This window comes from Pelophylax lessonae (genome assembly GCF_965119305.1).
Source record: "Pelophylax lessonae genome assembly, chromosome: 1".
In the NCBI taxonomy this organism is placed as follows: Eukaryota; Metazoa; Chordata; class Amphibia; order Anura; family Ranidae; genus Pelophylax; species Pelophylax lessonae.
Window position 1 is genome coordinate 442,105,246 of NC_138768.1, and position 18,407 is coordinate 442,123,652.

Here is an 18,407-nt window from a genome sequence, read left to right on the forward strand (position 1 = left end):
GGAAACCAGTCTCTAAAAACATTACAGGGTCTGGAAATCCTACATTACCTAGTGTGAAGCCAGGAAATGGCATCCCCGCAAATATTCAGCGGGAGAATTCTAGCTTTCCTTCAAGCAGGGGTAGATATGAAATTAGCCTTGAGCACTATTAAAGGGCAAATTTCAGCCTTATCGGTATTTGTTCCAAGAACCATTTGCTTCCCATTCGTTGGTTCAGACCTTCGTCTGGGGAATGTTACGTGTGCTTCCACCTGTGAAGCCACCATTATGTCCTTGGGACTTCAATTTGGTGCTAGCAGTTTTACAAAGACAGCCTTTTGAACCTCTGGGGCAGGTTCCCCTGGTTCTTTTGACCAGGAAACTGGTCTTTTTGATTGCGATAACTTTGGCTAGAAGGGTATCGGAACTAGCAGCTCTTTCTTGTAAAGAGACATTTTTTACTTTTCATCAAGATAGGATGATTCTACGTCCATACCCAGCTTTTTTTGCCCAAGGTGGTGTCTGCCTTTCATTTGAATCAGGACATTATACTACCTTCCTTTTTTCCAGATCCTCACAAGTTATTGCATTCTCTTGATGTAATACGTGCACTTAAAGTTTTACTTGGAAAGATCAGCTCAGATTCATAAGACCGAGAGCTTGTTTGTGCTGCCAGAAGGGCCCAGGAAGGGGTTGGCAGCATCTAACTCTACAATTTCTTATTGGATTCGCCAGGTTATTACCCAGGCGTATGAAGGTTCCACCTTTTCCTGTAAAGGCACATTCTACCAAAATGAGACAGTACCTCTTGGGCACATCGCCATCAAGGCTGCAACCTAGTTATTGGTGCATACGTTCACTTGTTTCTATCAAGTGGATGTTGGGACCCAGGAGGAATCTGCAATTTCCGCAGTGTTTTGCAGGCAGCGGCGTTATCTTTTTTGTGGTTGGATGGCGGTATGTGTATATATATTTTTTTTTATGTCCCGCCCTCCACTCAGATGCACTGCTTTGGGATATCCCATATGGTATGATTTAGGGTTCTGTGTCCCATGATATACGAAAAGAAAAACTGAATTTTTGTAAAATCTTACCATAAAATTCCTTTCTCTGAGTCCTCTGACAGTCGCCACCCCCCATATAGCCTTCACCAATGGGTATTGACCTTGTATCCTCAGGAGTAAGCTAGGCAGAAGATTTTGTCCCTCTGGTCCAATACCCCCGGGTAGCCTCATTCCCAATTCAGTTTGGTAGCAAGCAGTAGATCGTCCATGAACCCTAAAAGAGGGGCGGGGCGGTGACTGTCAGAGGACTCAGAGAGAAAGGAATTTTACAGTAAGATTTTACAAAAATTCAGTTTTCTCTTACGTCCTCTGGCAGTCACCGCCCCTCATATAGTCTTCACCAATGGGATGTCCCAAAGCAGTGTAGACATGAGGGGATGGGAAACGCAACCGTCTCGAGGTAACAAAGCACCCAAGGTCAGATAAAGGAACCTTATCTGAACCAGAAATGTAACCCACTCTGTAACAGGAAAGCTCAACAGGAGCGAACAAACCCAGGAAGGTAAAATAACCAAGGGGGGGGGGGGGAGGGAAAACCCCACAGGAGGGGACAGGCTAAAAACGCCATGTCTCCCCCAAAGTACTGCCGCACACAGAACTTTGCGGCCAAAGGAGGCATCTGGCAATGCCGAAACATCAAGTTAGTAAACTCTGTAAAGGTGTGCAGGGATGACCAGGTCGATGCATTGCACATCCGGGACACTGACGCCTGATGGTGAAAGGCCCAAAACGCACCCTCCGCGCCGAAGAGTGCGCCGTGACAGGGGAGGGCAGAACCCGATCCCTAGGGGAATAAGCCTGTACAATCGTCCCGTCAGAACCAGACAGGAGCGGTTGCCGCAGATGCAGCCATACCCTTCCGAGACCATCAGGAAGGGCAAAAAAGAGAATCCGACCTTCTGAATGATTCAGTAGACGACAGGTAACCCTGATCACCCTGACAACATCAAAGGAATGCAAGGCAAAACTCCGTAGGATTCGCACACAGTGAAAGCAAAACAATGTCCTCATGGAGATGGAAATCAGACACCACCTTCGGAAAGGATTGATGAGGTCGCAAGACCACCTTATCCCTATGAACCACCAGGTAGGGGGAGCAGCAAGATAGGACCACCAACTCCGACACACTGCAAGCAGATGTGATCGCCACCAGAAAGACAACTTTCCGTGACAGTGCAAGCAGAGGAATCTCCCGGATGTTCTCAAAGGGAGGACGTTGCAAAACGACAGAACCAAATTCAAGTCCCAAGGGGTTAAGGGCACCCACCGAGGGGGCCAAATGACGCACCCCTTGAGTAAAAGTGTGGATCAAAAGAATTTGATGCCAAAGGGCGCTGGAAAGAATAGCCAGCGCAGATAACTGACCCTCAACAGTGGGCAGTGCAAGACGTAGGTCCACACCGGATTGCAGGAAGGCTAACACCCTTGCCACCGAAAAGTAGTGAGGATGGAAACCCTGTAATTCGCACCAGGCGAAGCAAGCCTTCCAGGTACGATAATAAATCTTACCGGACGAGGCCTCCCTAGCTCTAAGCAAGGTAGGAGTGACCTCCGACGAGAGACCCCGATATCTCAAGATCTGGCTTTTAACAGACACACCGTCAAGGCGAGCGACTGTAAAGCAGGATGGAAGAACAGCCCCTGAGACAACAGATAGTATCGTAAGGGGAGCCGCCAGGGAGGCTCGACAGCCAGTCCAGGCCCCCAGGACCACCAACCTGCGAAGGAACCGTGACAACAACTGGATCGGGGGGGGAGGCATAAATCAGGCGATACTGATTCCAAGGCACCACCAGCGCGTCCAAGGCAGCTGCCAGGGGATCGCGTGTTCTTGCCACAAGCCTTCCCACCTAGTTGTTTAGCGGAGGCGCGCCATCGCGCACACAGTATCTGAAAACACCTCCGGGTATAGGGACCATTCCCCCTGGTCTGGGGACTGGCGACTCCGATAGTCGGCCTGCCAGTGTTCCATACCCGGAATGTGAACTGCCAAAAGCACCGAGACCCGCGTCTCGGCACAAGGCAAAATCTCGGCCACTTCCTTGGCTGCCCGGGCACTCCTGGTGCCCCTTTAGTGATTGATGTACGCCACCGCAGTGGTGTAGTCCGCCTGCAACCGCACAGGGTGGCCCTGAAAACTATCCCTCCAACGGAGCAAACAGTCTGATCGTTCTCAGTTCCCAGGCATGTATCGGTAGGGAGGATTCCTCCTCCAACCAAGTGCCCTGGGCAGACAATTTGCCCAGAACGCCACCCCAGCCCAACAGGCTGGCGACCGTGGTGAGCACCGTTCAAAACAATGGCCGGAAGGATTACCCTTCCGTCAGAGCCGGAGACTGGAGCCACCACAGAAGGTCCGCTCTGACACAGTGACTCAAAGATAGCCTCCTGTCCAATGACTGAGGATGCCTGTCAAATCCTGGCTAGGATCTCCACTTGCAGAGATGGCGTGTGGAACTGTGCAAATGGGACCGCCGCAAAGGCTGACACCATCAATCCTAGGGACCGCATGCGGGTCCTGAGTGATGAGGATTCGTTGTCCCTGAGGGACCTGACCTCGTTCAGCAGAGTCCAGAGTATGTCCTCCGGCAGGAAAACTCTCGCATGGGCAGAGTCCAGGACCATTCCCAGATAAGGGAGACGAACAAAAAGGAGCAATGTCGACTTCTGAAAGTTGATGGCCCACCCGAACTCCTGACGCGTCTGAACCGTGGTTGACAGATCGCGCAACAGAGTTGAACTGGAACCCGACCTTAACAGGAGATTGTCCAGATATCCAAGGATAGTGATCCCCGCGCCCACAACAGGGCCAGAACAGGAGCCAAAGCTTTGGTAAACACCCTTGGAGCCGAAGCGAGACTGAAAGGTAACGCCACAAACTGATAGCGCTCCTCCGCGATTGCGAATCGGTGGTACCTCCGATGACCCTCGAATACAAGGATGTGTAGAAAACGCAGCCTTGAGGTTGATTAAAGCCAGGAATCTCCCGGGCTCAGAGAGGCCACCACCGACCAGAGGGATTCCATACGGAATGTTTGAACCCGCACAAAGCGGTTTAGAAACTTTAGGTCCAGAAGCGGACACACCTTGCCCTCCTTTCAGGGCACCTTGAACAGATTCAAGTAAAACCCCCAAAAACCTGTCCCGATGTGACACCGGGACGATCACCCCCTGGGCGAGAACCTGAGCCGCCCGTTGGGGATCTTGGAAATGATCTGGGGTTAATGAAGATTTGAGGGAAAGAATCTGTCTGCTGGGCGCGATCGAAATTCGATCTTGTATCCCGACCGAATGAGTTTCTGAACCCATCTGTCCGGAATGGCGGACAGGGCTGCCGTGCCAGAGTGGGCGGCTATAGACTTGCCTGCCCAAGGCTTCTTCCGGCCACCAGAGGCCTTGAAGGGTTCGCCCTTGTCATGTGCCCTAAAGGCAAGAAAAGACCCCTGGTTAGGTTTAAAGGAAGGGTCCCGCTTACCGCAGAAAAACGTACCCTTGGACACGTGGGGCAGCAGAGTGCTTCTACCCCCTGTGACCCCCCCAGTAACGCCACAAACTGATAGCGCTCCTCTGCAATTGCGAATCGGAGGTACCTCTGATGACCCTCGAATACAAGGATGTGTAGAAACGCAGCCTTGAGGTCGATTAAAGCCAGGAATCTCCCGGGCGCACCCCCCCCCCCCAGTGCGACATAAACGCTACAGCGCCCCCACAGCGACGGGGAGGGACACACGGGAGGTACACCGACAGACAAGAGGGAACACAGACACCCCCGACAGACAATGCCACAGTCAGGGGATCATGGTACTCACCGACCAGCGATAGCGTGGGTGCCGCCATGAGACGGGGAGCCTCCCACCCCGGGTGGGGGTACCATCAGCCGAACAGGGTGCTAGCTACACGCAGCGTACCGCAGTAGAGACATCCTAGCGAAGTGGCCACTTCGCGGGCTTTGTCCCCAAGGACAGGGACAGGTCGTTTGCGAGGACTGGGCGTACACATAGCCTGCTAAACGCTCGATGGCAGGCTAGGATTCCATAAGGTTCTCTGTCCTGGGACACCAGGACAACCAGTCCGATTCCCAGCTCCGCAACGCTGTAGTCTTCCGAAGTCTGACTAACTAAGCGCAGGAACAAATAAAAAGCTACTAGTGCAAAGAAAAGCACACTTGGCAGAAAATAAAATGTAATAAAACCGAGAAAAGGCTGAGACTGTAGCCCCAGCACAGGGAAGCCTGCCTAATCCTATCTAGGCAAAAGACAAACTGAATTGGGAATGAGGCTAGCCAGGGGTATTGGACCAGAGGGACAGCCCCCTGTACGTGTGTCTATGCAAAGTTTTTTGTGTTTTTAAAAAAATCTTCTGCCTAGCTTACTCCTGAGGATAAGAGGTCAATACCCATTGGTGAAGACTATGAGGGGCGGCGACTGTCAGAGGACGCAAGAGAAAATTAATTTAATACAGAACTGCCTGTAAAATCTATTTCTTGAAGTACATCACAGGACAGAGGTCCCCTCCCCTCTTTTTTTTTTTTTTTTTTTTTAACAGAAACGTTTTTATTTCAAAAGCAAGTTCCAAACAAAAAAAATACAGAGCTGTGTTCACAGTGGACAAAATCATAGGCAAGTACAAGGGCAAGGTACAATATACGCACACAGTAACAGAAGATCTACCACACCCGCAATAAAGGCACAATACAAGCGGGGTCGGCAGCCAGAAGCTACGCCAGCCATAGGGACAGCAAGTGAAGGACGACACCACCCAGTAAAGGGACCGAGAATCCAAAGAGAGAAGGGGAAAGGGGGGGGAAAGAGAGGGGGGGGAAAGAGAGGGGGGAAGGGGGGGAAAGAGAGGGGGGGGGAAGAGAGGGGGGAAAGAGAGGGGGGAAGGGGGGGAAAGAGAGGGGGGAAGGGGGGAAGGGGGGAAAGAGGGGGGGAAGGGGGGAAAGAGAGGGGGGAAGGGGGGGAAAGAGAGGGGGGGAGCCGAGCACAGCAAAGCAGAAGAGAGGAGGTCAAGAGAGAACAGACAGAGGAGAGAGCGCAGGAGGAGAAGGGTCTAACCCAGCCCTCCCCTAGCCACCCACAATCCCCACACCTTGTCAAATTTCTGAGGACAACCCCTGCTCATGTAGTTGAGTTTGTAGAGCGGCAATACAGAGTGAACCAGGGTCTGCCACCTTGTCAGCAGCAGAGGGTCAGCCGATTTCCAAAGTAAAAATATAGTTTTCCGGGCATAGAACATAAGATAAAATATAAAGAGCTGCGTGTGCCTCTTGTGAGAGACCAATCACAAAAACCCAGTAATGAGACTCTGGGATCAAGGACCATGCCAAGGATCCCCAAACCCTCAAGCTCATCAACCACCTCCCGCCAAAACCGCTGGGCAACAGGGCAGGACCACACCATGTGGAAGAAGGTACCAATTTGCCCACAGCCCCGGGGGCATACATCTGAACTACCAGGGTATATCTTGGCCACTCGCTGAGGGGTATAATAGGCCCTATGGAGAAATTTGTGTTGAATGAAGCGATACCTGGCCGAAATCATCCCAGAGATATACCCACCCAGCCCCTCCTCCCAGGCCTCCTCATCAAGGGACGGGATGTCCTCTTTCCAAAGGGCATAGCCCTTGCCCCGTCCACCTTACAAGTGATTCTGAGGTACACAGAAGACAGGATACAGTCAGCGCATCTAGTTGACAGGAACCGCTCCACCGAATTAGGGGCCAACGTGACAGCCCACGGGTATTGGGTTTGCAAAGCATGCTTCAGCTGGAGGTAGCGAAAAAGCATAGAGGAGGGGAGAACATAGGAAGAGCGAAGCGTCGGGAATGGGAGAATCACACCCTCAGGCATCACCTGTTGAAGTCGAATAATCCCGAACCGGTGCCACAGACCCGGGTCTGGGATGGACTGGAGGTGCCGTAGTCTGGGGTTACCCCCAAGTGGGGTATGAGGGGAGACAGTGTCGGGGTCACCGACCACAACCGACATCTGCCCCCAAACCCTGACTGTAGTCCGCATAGGGACAGTCAGCTGTTGGTGTACCCCAGGGCCACGGTATACCCCCTCCCCTCTTCTATGGGGGCCTTTTTTGCTTGCTACAAAAATGAGGTACTTCCTAGGGGTACTGTGTGAGGGGTTATATAGGAGGACATCCTCTGGGGGGCCAGTGTCCTTCACCTGTGGGTGACTATATAACCCATAGATTATGATTTTTGGCTCTGGGTCCCATGATGTACTTGAAGAAATGGATTTTACAGGCAAGTCTGTATTAATAAATCATTTTTTTTTCTACTTTGTTGTAAAACCTATCCAATAAAATCAAATTTCTTCCTAAATGTAATCTGCTACATGTCTGATTTTAAAAAAATCCCAATACGTGTATATTAATTGGTTTGGGTGAAAGTTATAGCATCTACAAATTATGGTATATAGATTTGAAAATTGATCAAGCCTAAAACTAATGGCAGCAGGTCTCATAACATTAGGTTTCTGGAGAATGTCCTATGTTATCATAGGTAGTGTCCCCTCTGGGTATAGGCAGATATCTATGCAGGCTGCTCTAGCTCCACATCTCTGCACTGTTCACCGGAGGGTATATATTGAAGGAGCCTTACCCGAGGTATCCATCCTCATAAGGAATCAGAGCCTGAGCTAATCACTGTCCCGTCACAAGCAGGTTACTTTCCATACCAAACACTTGCCAGAATGATGTGGGGTCCCTTATTTAAAGGTTTCTTTACCCTAGATGGCCGTCAAAGATCAACAGAGGTTGCAACATCCAGGCAGCTGCTCCCTCCAAGACACTGATGGAGTCCATGAAGGGACAATTTCCCCTAATAAAGTCCACGTCACTTCTCCTGTATAATGGCACAGTGGCACCTACTGGATAGAGGAAAACCTGCAACTGCCTACAGGGGGGGTGTGTGTATCAAGAATTAGACAATTTACAGAGGGGTGGCGATATCAGGATTTCCACCTTGTTCAAATCAGAAAATGTTTTGTATTCTTGTATTTTTATTAATTTTTTCAGAGGTTATGTGAATAGCACCTGTTCTGAGCAAGCTACACCCTGTAGTTACTATGAAGCAGAGCAGCCCATCTGCACAGGACCTGGAAATCAGTGATCACTGTAGCAGCAAACTCCTACTTCTCTGCTTCCATAGTAATCCCACAGGTATGGAATAGGTTTACTTACATGGAGCCATCTTTCAAATATGACTAAAGGCAAAACTTTTTTTAGTTTTGCATAGACTGGAGATGGATTAGAACACCTGTCAGGTTTTATTGCTGTCTGTGTCCCCGTTCAGGAGATTTGCCCTCTATTTGTCCTGTTTACTGTGATCACTAAAAGAAGATGCCAAATTTTGTATTGCCACCAGAACAGGAATAGAGGGGAAGTCATGGACACTAGTTCTGGTGACAGATTCCATCATTTTGGAGAGATTTCTTCTCGCTTCCTGTTTGAAGTGAAGCAAAAGCTTGACTTGACCTCTGGAAGGTTTTACCCCCTTCATGACCAGGCCATTTTTTGCCATTCAGCACCGTACTACTTTAACTGGCAATTGCTCGGTCATGCAACACTGTAAACAAATTATTTTTATATCATTTTTTCACACAAATAAAGTTTTGTTGGTATTTGATCAGCACTGGTTTAATTTTTTTTTTTGCAATATAAACAAGACTGAAAATTTTGAACAAAAACCCAATATTTCCAACTTTGTTATAAAACATATCCGTAAAACATGTATTGGTAAGGTAAGCGAGTACAGGAGAAAAAATTCTGATGGGCGTCACTCCGTTTAGTTAACATTTAGTTCTTGTGTTGTAGTTCTCAATTGCCTCTTCTGTGACAGATTCATCTTCCTCTATATCTCTCTGAACAGTCTTGCCTTCAAGGTTAAAAATCTCCTCTGGGGGGAAGCCATGTGGATCAGCTACTTTTACCGTCAACATGTTGAGAGTGATCACAGACCCTGCGGGAATTTTGGTCTTTGCCACAACAGATTTACCAAGCTGAAAGACAAAATATATAGATTTTTGAGCATACCAGCATATTAAGCTGAATATAAAAGCAACAGAATCCCTGCATTAAAAAGAAAAAAAAAAAAAAGTACGTATAATACACACACACACATACATACCACACAGCTGCAAGAAAAAAGTATGTGAACCCTTTGGAATGCTATGGATTTCTGCACAAATTGGTCATAAAATGTGATCCGATTATCTATCATAGACAATCACAGTCTGCTTAAACTAATAACACAAAGAATGAAATGTTGCCATGTTTATGGCAACATTTGAACACACCCTGTAAACATTCACAGTGCAGGTGGAAAAAGTATGTGAACCCTTGGGATTTAATAACTGGTTGAACCTCCTTTTGCAGCAATAACTTCAACCAAACGTTTCCTGTAGTAGCAGATCAGATGTGCACAACGGTCAGGAGTAATTCTTGACCATTCCTCTTTACAGAACTTTTTCAGTTCAGCAATATTCTTGGGATGTCTGGTGTGAATAGTTTTCTTGAGGTCATGCCACAGCATCTCAATCGGGTTGAGGTCAGGACTGACTGGGCCACTTCAGAAGGTGTATTTTCTTCTGTTTAAGCCATTCTGTTGATTTACTTCTATGCTTTGGGTCATTGTCCTGTTGCAACACCCATCTTCTGTTGAGCTTCAGCTGGTAAACAGATGGCCTTAAGTTCTCCTGCAAAATGTCTTGATAAACTTGGGAATTCATTTTTCCTTCAATGATAGCAATCCGTCCAGGCCCTGACGCAGCAAAGCAGCCCCAAACCAATTGTCCCCCCCACCACTATACTTCACAGTTGGGATGAGGTTGATGTTAGTGTGCTGTGCCTCTTTTTCGCCACACAGTGTTGTGCGTTTCTTCCAAACAACTCAACTTCGGTTTCATCTGTCCACAGAATATTTTGCCAGTACTGCTGTGGAACATCCAGGTGCTCTTCTGCAAACTGTAAACATGCAGCAATGTTTTGTTTGGACAGCAGTGGCTTCCTCTGTGGTATCCTCCCATGAAATCCATTCTTGTTCAGTGTTTTATGTAGTGTAGATTCACTAACAGGGATGTTAGCATTTGCCAGTGACTTTTGTAAGTCTTTAGCGGACACTCTAGGATTCTTCTTCACCTCATTGAGCAGTCTGCGCTGTGCTCTTGCAGTCATCTTTACAGGACAGCCACTCCTAGGGAGAGTAGCAGCAGTGCTGAACTTTCTCCATCTTTTTAGACAATTTGTCTTACCGTGGGCTGATGAACAGTAAGGCTTTTGGAGATACTTTTATAACCCTTCCCAGCTTTATGCAAGTCAACAATTCTTAATCATAGGTCTTCTGAGAGCTCTTTTGTGCGAGGCATCATTCACATCAGGTAAGGTTTCTTGTGAAAAGCACACTTAGAACTGGTGTGTGTTTTTTATAGGGCAGGGCAGCTGTAACCAACACCTCCAATCTCATTGATTGGACTCCAGTTGGCTGACATCTCACTCCAATTAGCTCTTGGAGATGTCAGTCTAGGGGATCACATACTTTTTCCACCTGCACTGTGAATGTTTACATGGTGTGTTAAAAAAAACATGGCAACATTTCATTCTTTGTGTTTTATTAGTTTAAGCAGACTGTGATGGTCTATTGTTGTGACTTAGATGATGAACAGATCACATTTTATGACCAATTTGTACAGAAATTCATATCCTTCCAAAGGGCTCACATACTTTTTCTTGCAGACAGACACTTGTCAAAAGTATTGGGACACCTTCCTTTATACGCACATTAACATTGACATCTCAGTCTTCGTTTGTAGGGTTCAATATTGAGTTGGCCCACCCTTTGCAGCTTTAACTCTTCTGGGAAGGCTGTCCACAAGGTTTAGGAGTGTGTCTATGGGAATGTTTGACCATTCTTCCAGAAGCACATATGTGAGGTCAGACACTGATGTTGGAGAGAAAGCCTGGCTTGAAGTATCTGCTCTAATTCATCCAAAAGGTGTTCTATTGGGTTGAGGTCAGGACTCTTTGCAGGCTAGTTAACTTCCTACACCCCAAACCCGCTCATCCATGTCTTTACGGGCCTTGCTTTGTGCACTGGTGCGCAGTGATGTTGGAACAGGAAGGGCTAATCCCGAACTGTTCCCACAAAGTTGGGAGCATGAAATGGTCCAAAATGTCATGGTTTGCTGAAGCCTTAAGAGTTCCCTACATTGGAACTAAGGGACCAAGCCCAACCCCTGGGGGGGGAAATGGGATTTTTGACTTACTGTAAAAAATGGATTTTTGTAAGATCTTACCGTAAAATCCTTTTCTCTTAAGCTCATTGACAGACGCAGTCCTCTTTGATTAATATCAAATTGGGTTATACTGCCCTCTACAGGAGTAGGACACTAGGCAGAAGAAAACGTTCTGGCCCCACCTTAGGGGCAGTCCCAGAGGGTATATCCTCTCTCTCTCTGCTACAGGATGTTAGTTATGTCACAAAGCAGTGTCAGAGAATTTAACCCAACCCAACTCAAAAATAGAGGGGCGGGTACTGCGTCTGTCAATGAGCTTAAGAGAAAAGGATTTTACGGTAAGATCTTACAAAAATCCATTTTTCTCTGTCGCTCATTGACAGACGCAGTCCTCTTTGATTAATATCAAATTGGGACGTCCCAAAGCAGTGCCACAAATGAGGGGTTACATAGTTACATAGTTACATAGTTAGTGAGGTTGAAAAAAGACACAAGTCCATCCAGTTCAACCCATGATGCGTGTGTGTTTGCTTTTAACCGTACATTGTGTACCCCTGTATGTTGTGGTCTTTAAGGTGTACATCTAATAGTTTTTTGAAACTATCTATGCTCCCCGCTGATACGACTGCTTGTGGAAGAGAATTCCACATCCTTACCGCTCTTACAGTGAAGAACCCCTTACGCACTTTAAGGTTAAACCGCCTTTCCTCAAGTTTTAGTGAGTGGCCACGTGTCTTATTGTATTCCCTTTCTCTGAATAGTTTGTTCCTTATGCTAGGGTCGCCAGTACAGTATTTGTACATTGATATCATATCCCCCCTCAATCGTCTCTTCTCCAGAGAGAATAGGTTCAGTGCTTGTAGTCTTTCCTCATAGCCGATGTCCTCCATTCCCCTAATTATTTTTGTTGCCCTCCTCTGGACTTTCTCCAGTTCCAGCACATCCTTCCTGCGGACCGGTGCCCAGAACTGGACAGCATACTCCAGATGTGGCCGGACCAGAGTCTTGTAGAGTGGGAGAATAATCTCTTTATTTCTGGAGTGAATCCCCCTTTTTATACATCCCAGTATTCTGTTGGCTTTGCTTGCGGCGGCTTGGCATTGCATGCCACTGCCAAGCCTGTTGTCTACCAGTACCCCCAAGTCCTTTTCCATCCTAGACTCACCCAGAGGTTCACCCCCTAGTGAATAGCTTGCTTTCTGGTTTCTGGCACCCAAGTGCATTACTTTACATTTTTCTACATTAAACCTCATCTGCCATGTGGTTGCCCACCCCGTTATTTTGTTCAGGTCTGCTTGCAAGATTTCCACATCCTGCATAGAAGATATTGGCATGCCTAATTTAGTATCATCTGCAAATACTGAGATTGTACTAGATATCCCCTCCTCTAGATCATTTATGAATAAATTAAACAGGATTGGTCCCAGGACAGAACCCTGGGGGACCCCACTTTCCACACCCGCCCAATCCGAGTACTCCCCATTAATCACCACCCTCTGGACTCTCCCCTGGAGCCAGGTCTCTATCCAGGTACTCACCTTATGATCCATACCTACCTTCCTTAGTTTGTACAGTAAGCGTTTGTGGGGAACGGTGTCAAAGGCCTTTGCGAAGTCCAGATACACCACATCCACAGGCTTACCTTTATCTAGGTGGCAGCTCACTTCATCGTAGAAGGTTAACAGATTGGTTTGGCACGAACGATTTTTCATGAATCCATGCTGATTTCTACTTATAATACCATTTTCATTACTAAAGTCTTGTATGTGGTCCCTTATCATCCCCTCCAAAATTTTGCAGACTACTGATGTTAGGCTGACCGGCCTATAGTTACCCGGGATATATCTCGGCCCCTTTTTAAATATTGGTACCACGTTGGCTTTTTTCCAATCAGCTGGCACCATACCCGTCTGTAAACTATCCTTAAAGATCAAGAATAATGGTCTGGCAATCACCTGGCTGAGCTCATTAAGAACCCTCGGGTGCAAGCCATCCGGTCCCGGGGATTTATTTATGTTAAGTTTCTCTAGTTTAGCTCTAAGTCTATCCTCTGTTAGCCATGGCGGCACTTCCTGAGGTGTATTATTTAGTTCGGCCTTACAAGCGGGTTTCGTGTAGCCCCCCGATTCCTTTGTGAAGACTGAAGAAAAGAAATTATTTAACACTTCCGCCTTTTCTCTGTCCTCAGTGGCCATTTTTCCTTTATCATCTTTTATGGGGCCAATGTGCTCTGGCCTGGCTTTCTTACTGTTTATATACTTAAAGAACTTCTTGGGGTTCTTTTTGCTCTCCTCCGCTATATGTCTCTCGTGTTCTATTTTAGCCGCCCTGATTTCATCTTTACATTTCTTATTACACTCTTTGTAGTGCTTAAATGCTGCCAATGACCCCTCAGTCTTGTATTTTTTGAAGGCCTTTTCTTTAGCTCTAATATACATTTTAATGTTGGAGTTTAGCCACCCAGGGTTTAGTTTTGCTCTTTTAAATTTATTTCCCTGTGGAATGCACTGGCCCACTCCCTTGTTAAGTATGCTCTTGAAGCACTCCCATTTTTCCTCCGTGTTCTTTGTTCCCAGGGTTCTATCCCATTTGATATTTTCTAGCAGCGAGCGCAGTTTAGGGAAATTGGCTCTTGTGAAATTCAGCGTCCTTATATTACCCTTGTGTTTCCTATTACTGTAATTAATACTGAAACCAATTGACCTATGGTCACTGTTCCCTAAGTTGTCCCGTATTTCTATATCCGTGATCAGGTCTGTATTGTTGGTAATCAGTAGGTCAAGTACCGCATTGCTTCTTGTCGGTGCATTCACCATCTGACCCATGAAATTGTCCTGCAAAACATTTAGGAACTGCCGAGCCTTGGCTGAGTGTGCGGTTCCTTCTGCCCAGTCTATATCTGGATAATTAAAGTCCCCCATTATAATGACATTTCCCATCCTTGCTGCCAATCCTATCTGTAACATGAGGTCCGCCTCACCCTCCTCCCTCTGGTTGGGGGGCCTATAGCATACGCCCAATATTACCTTCCCCGCCGTGCCTTCCCTTTGAAGCTCTACCCATAGGGATTCTGCCTCGTCCATAGCTCCATTATTAATATCATCCCTCATATTTACCTGTATACTGTTCTTAATATACAAACATACCCCTCCCCCTTTTTTACTTTCTCTATCTCTGCGATAAAGGGAATACCCCTGAATGGACGCCATCCAGTCATGAGAGCTGTCAAACCAAGTCTCAGTTATCCCCACAAAATCTAAGTCCTCCTCAAATATCAGCAGCTCCAGCTCTCCCATCTTGTTGGCCAGGCTTCTGGCATTGGTATACAAACCTCGTAATTTTGATCGGTTATATTTATCCTCTTTTGATGTTTTTAGGCTGCTCTCTTGATTTTTCCCCGTACCCACCCTGGGTATAGGAGCTCCGCACACCCTATCGCTAATGCCCCCATTTCTGCCCTCTGAAACTTGCTTTCCACTGGGTAATTCTACATCTGTACCCTCTGTGGGATAACAGAAATCAAAATTCAAATCCAGAAGGCCCAACCGGTGCCAACTAAAAGGCTCATCAGACAAACGGATGAGACTCAACTGAAAACCCAACAGAAAAAAGCCCTTGAGGTAGACCAACGGTCTCCTCAAATTGCGGCCTGCAGAACCTTGCGGCCAAAAGAGGCATCCGCCGATGCCATCACATCAACCTTATAAAATTTTGTAAAAGTATGAACCGACGACCAGGTAGCCGCCTTGCAAACCTGAACCACTGACACCTGATGGCGGAAGGCCCAGGAAGCACCAAGCCCCGAGTGGAGTGCGCCTTAACAGGGAACGGAGGATTCCGACCCTTAATAGAATAAGCCTGAACAACCGTCTGTCTAATCCATCTGGAGATAGTCGCGGCAGATGCAGGCAACCCCTTTTTGGGGCCATCCGTGATAACAAAAAGTGAATCCGTCTTACGAAACAAGTCCGTAGTTTTCAAGTATACCCTGATTGCCCGAACCACATCCAAGGAATGTAACGCAAACTCCCGAGGATGACTGGGCTTAGGACACAGGGAAGGTAATACAATGTCCTCATTCAAATGAAACTCTGAAACCACCTTAGGAAGGAAGGATGGATTCGGACGAAGAACCACCTTATACCTATGAACCACCAGGTATGGGGTACGACAGGATAATGCGGCCAGTTCTGACACCCTGCGTGCAGAAGTGATGGCCATCAAGAAGGCCACCTTCTGGGATAAAGTAAGCAAGGGAATCTCCCTAATATTTTCAAAGGGAGGTTTCTGAAGAACCGACAGCACCTGGCAGAGCCAGGTGCCGCACCCCCTGGATGAAATTCCGCACCAAGGAATGAGTAGCCAAAGGCTTCTGAAAGAAGATTGCTAACGCTGAAACCTGACCCTTGATAGTGCTCAAGGCCAGCTTCTGCTCAACCCCCTGTTGCAGAAAAGCCAAGATTCGGGTCACCGAATAGGCACGTGGAGGAAATCCAAGGGATTCACACCACGCAATATAAGACTTCCATGTGCGATGATAAGACTTTTCTAGAAGTCGCTTTCCTTGCTTTAATTAGAGTAGGAATAACTGAAGCTGACAAACCCTTGTCCTTCAGCACCTGGGTCTCAACAGCCAGGCCGTTAAAGCCAGCGATCGTAAAGCAGGATGGAAGATCGGTCCCTGAGACAGCAGATCCTCCCTGAGAGGAAGTCGCCAAGGGACGTCCGCGATCAGGCTGACTAGGTCGGCATACCAGGCCCGACGGGGCCAATCTGGAGCCACAAGGATGACTGGAATTCCCTCCACCTCTATCCTGCGAAGAAGTTTCAGCAGCAACTTGAGGGGGGAAGGCATACAGTAGCCGATACTGCCCCCACGGGGCGACCAGCGCGTCTGCGGCGTCTGCTAGAGGATCGCGGGAGCGAGCCACAAACCTCCGCACCTTCCTGTTGAGCCAAGATGCCAACAGATCCACATCCGGGGTGCCCCAACGAAGGCACAGTTGGTGAAATACCTCTGGATGAAGAGACCATTACCCTTGATCCAGAATTTGACGGCTGAGATAATCTGCCTGCCAATTTTCCACCCCGGAATGAATACCGCGGAGAGAGCTGGAACAAATCGTTCCGCCCAACGAAGAATGCTGGCCACTTCTATGGCCGCCAGGACACTCTTGGTGCCCCTTTGGTGATCGACATAAGCCACGTCCGTGGCATTGTCCGACTGGATCCGAACCGGGCTGCCCCGGAGCTGCTTGGTCCAGTGAATCAGACAAAGTCTGATCGCTCTCAGTTCCAACACATTTATCAGTAACCTGGATTCTTCCAGGGACTAAAGCCCCTGAGCAGATAGTCTGCCGAGAATTCCTCCCCATCCGGATAGACTGGCATCCGATCCGTGGTGACAATTGTCCAGTATATCGGAAGAAATGACTTCCCCTGGCTGAGCATCGGAGACCGAAGCCACCAGACCAGAGACTCCCTGGTCCGCTCGCTCAGCCGGATCCGATTGTCCAGGGAATCGGGATTCCGGTTCCATTTGAGAAGAATCTCCTTTTGAAGGATTCGGGTATGGGACTGGGCAAATGGTACTGCCTCGAAGGAAGCCACCATCAGACCCAGGACCCTCATGCACGTCCGTGTAACGCTCCTGCGTTTCTTATATGGTGTGGATTTTCAGCTGCAGAAATAGTTCCACGATAGTAGTCATGTAAGAGATATGCTGAGATACCATTCCCAACCTCAATGACTCATGTGTGGAAGGTCTTATTTCAGCCAGTAAATACACACAATTAGTAAGCTGGTTCCTAGAATGACTTTATGTATGTGGTAACACAATGATGAAGGTTGAGGGATAGGTTGAGTGGAGGTGGTAGGTGATAGACACTTGAAGGTGAGACAGTAGCAGATGGATGCAGAAGGTTTAGCAATGTTGTATGGTAGCAGATGACAGAATAGCAGGTGGACATACAAAAGAGATCAACCCAGTGCAGAAAAGTAGCAGTAGTCTCAAGAGCTAGCAATCTAGTTATGCAGATGTGATAAACAGTCTTTACTATGCAGAGCTAGATAGTGTAAGCTTAGTATAAGTTTATAGAGAATTCCCCTGCGGGGTACTTAGCACTATTAGCGATACAGCCGAAGGGTGTTTCAGGAGAGGCGGATGATCCAGTAGCGGGATACAGGGATCAGCGCAGCGAGGTTCCGTCAGCTAAGTAAGCTTGCAAGCATGGAAGCTTCAAGCAAGGTTAGCATCCAGGTAAAGGTGTTTTAACAAACACATGTGAGTGAGAACCGGCGCTTTAAATAGCCATCTAGTCCGGCGCTGGGTGATGACAGCTCCAGTCTTAAAGGTGTATGCGCACCTTTCCAAAAAGTAAATGGTGGGGTGCATACACTTGTGGAAAATGTAATTTAGGGTACCAAAGGTACCGGAACATTACAGTCCGAAGGGAAGGCCAGTTGACGGACAGTAACAACTGAATCGTTGATTGAATCTTCTGGAGTTTCTCCGCAGGGAGAAACACTTGCCAAGGATGTGTCTAAAATTAGACCCAGATATTCCAGCCTCCTGGTGGGAACCAGAGATGACTTCTGCAGGTTCACCAGCCACCCGAACTCTTGCAAAGAGATCATAGTGATCTCCAAGTTTAGCAACAGAGCCTGCGGAGACTCCGCACGGAGAAGAAGATCGTCTAGGTAACCTAGAATCGATATGCCCCGCTGTCGCAACAGCGCCAAAACTGGGGCCAACACCTTTGTCAAGACCCGGGGAGCCGAGGCGAGACCAAAGGGTAACGCCGCAAACTGATAATGGTTCTCTCCTACGGAAAAACGCAGGAAACGCTGATGTCCTGCGTAAATGGGAATGTGAAGATAGGCATCCTTGATGTCTATGGACGCCAGAAAATCCCCCTGATGCAGGGAGGCCGCTACTGTGCGAATGGACTCCATCTTGAATTTTTGTACCTTGACAAAAAGATTGAGTGCTCTTAAGTCCAGAATTGGACGCACCTTGCCCTCTTTTCTGGGTATTGTGAACAGGTTCGAATAGAACCCCTGAAAACGTTCTGTCCAAGGAACGGGAACTACCACTCCTTGTTGCATCAAGTCCATCA

General features: G+C 47.8%; 1 protein-coding gene across 1 annotated transcript in view; it reads right to left on the reverse strand.

The window, feature by feature from the left end:
* Window positions 1-8,682: 8,682 nt before the first annotated feature.
* LOC309544197 (N-acetylneuraminate-9-phosphate synthase-like) overlaps window positions 8,683-18,407 on the reverse strand; it is a 93,374-nt gene continuing 83,649 nt past the window's right edge. Inside the window, exon 6 of the mRNA XM_082243073.1 lies at window positions 8,683-9,057. Within this exon, the coding sequence (XP_082099199.1) occupies window positions 8,848-9,057 (210 nt within the window). The 3' untranslated portion in view covers window positions 8,683-8,847. The remainder of the gene's footprint in view (window positions 9,058-18,407) is intronic.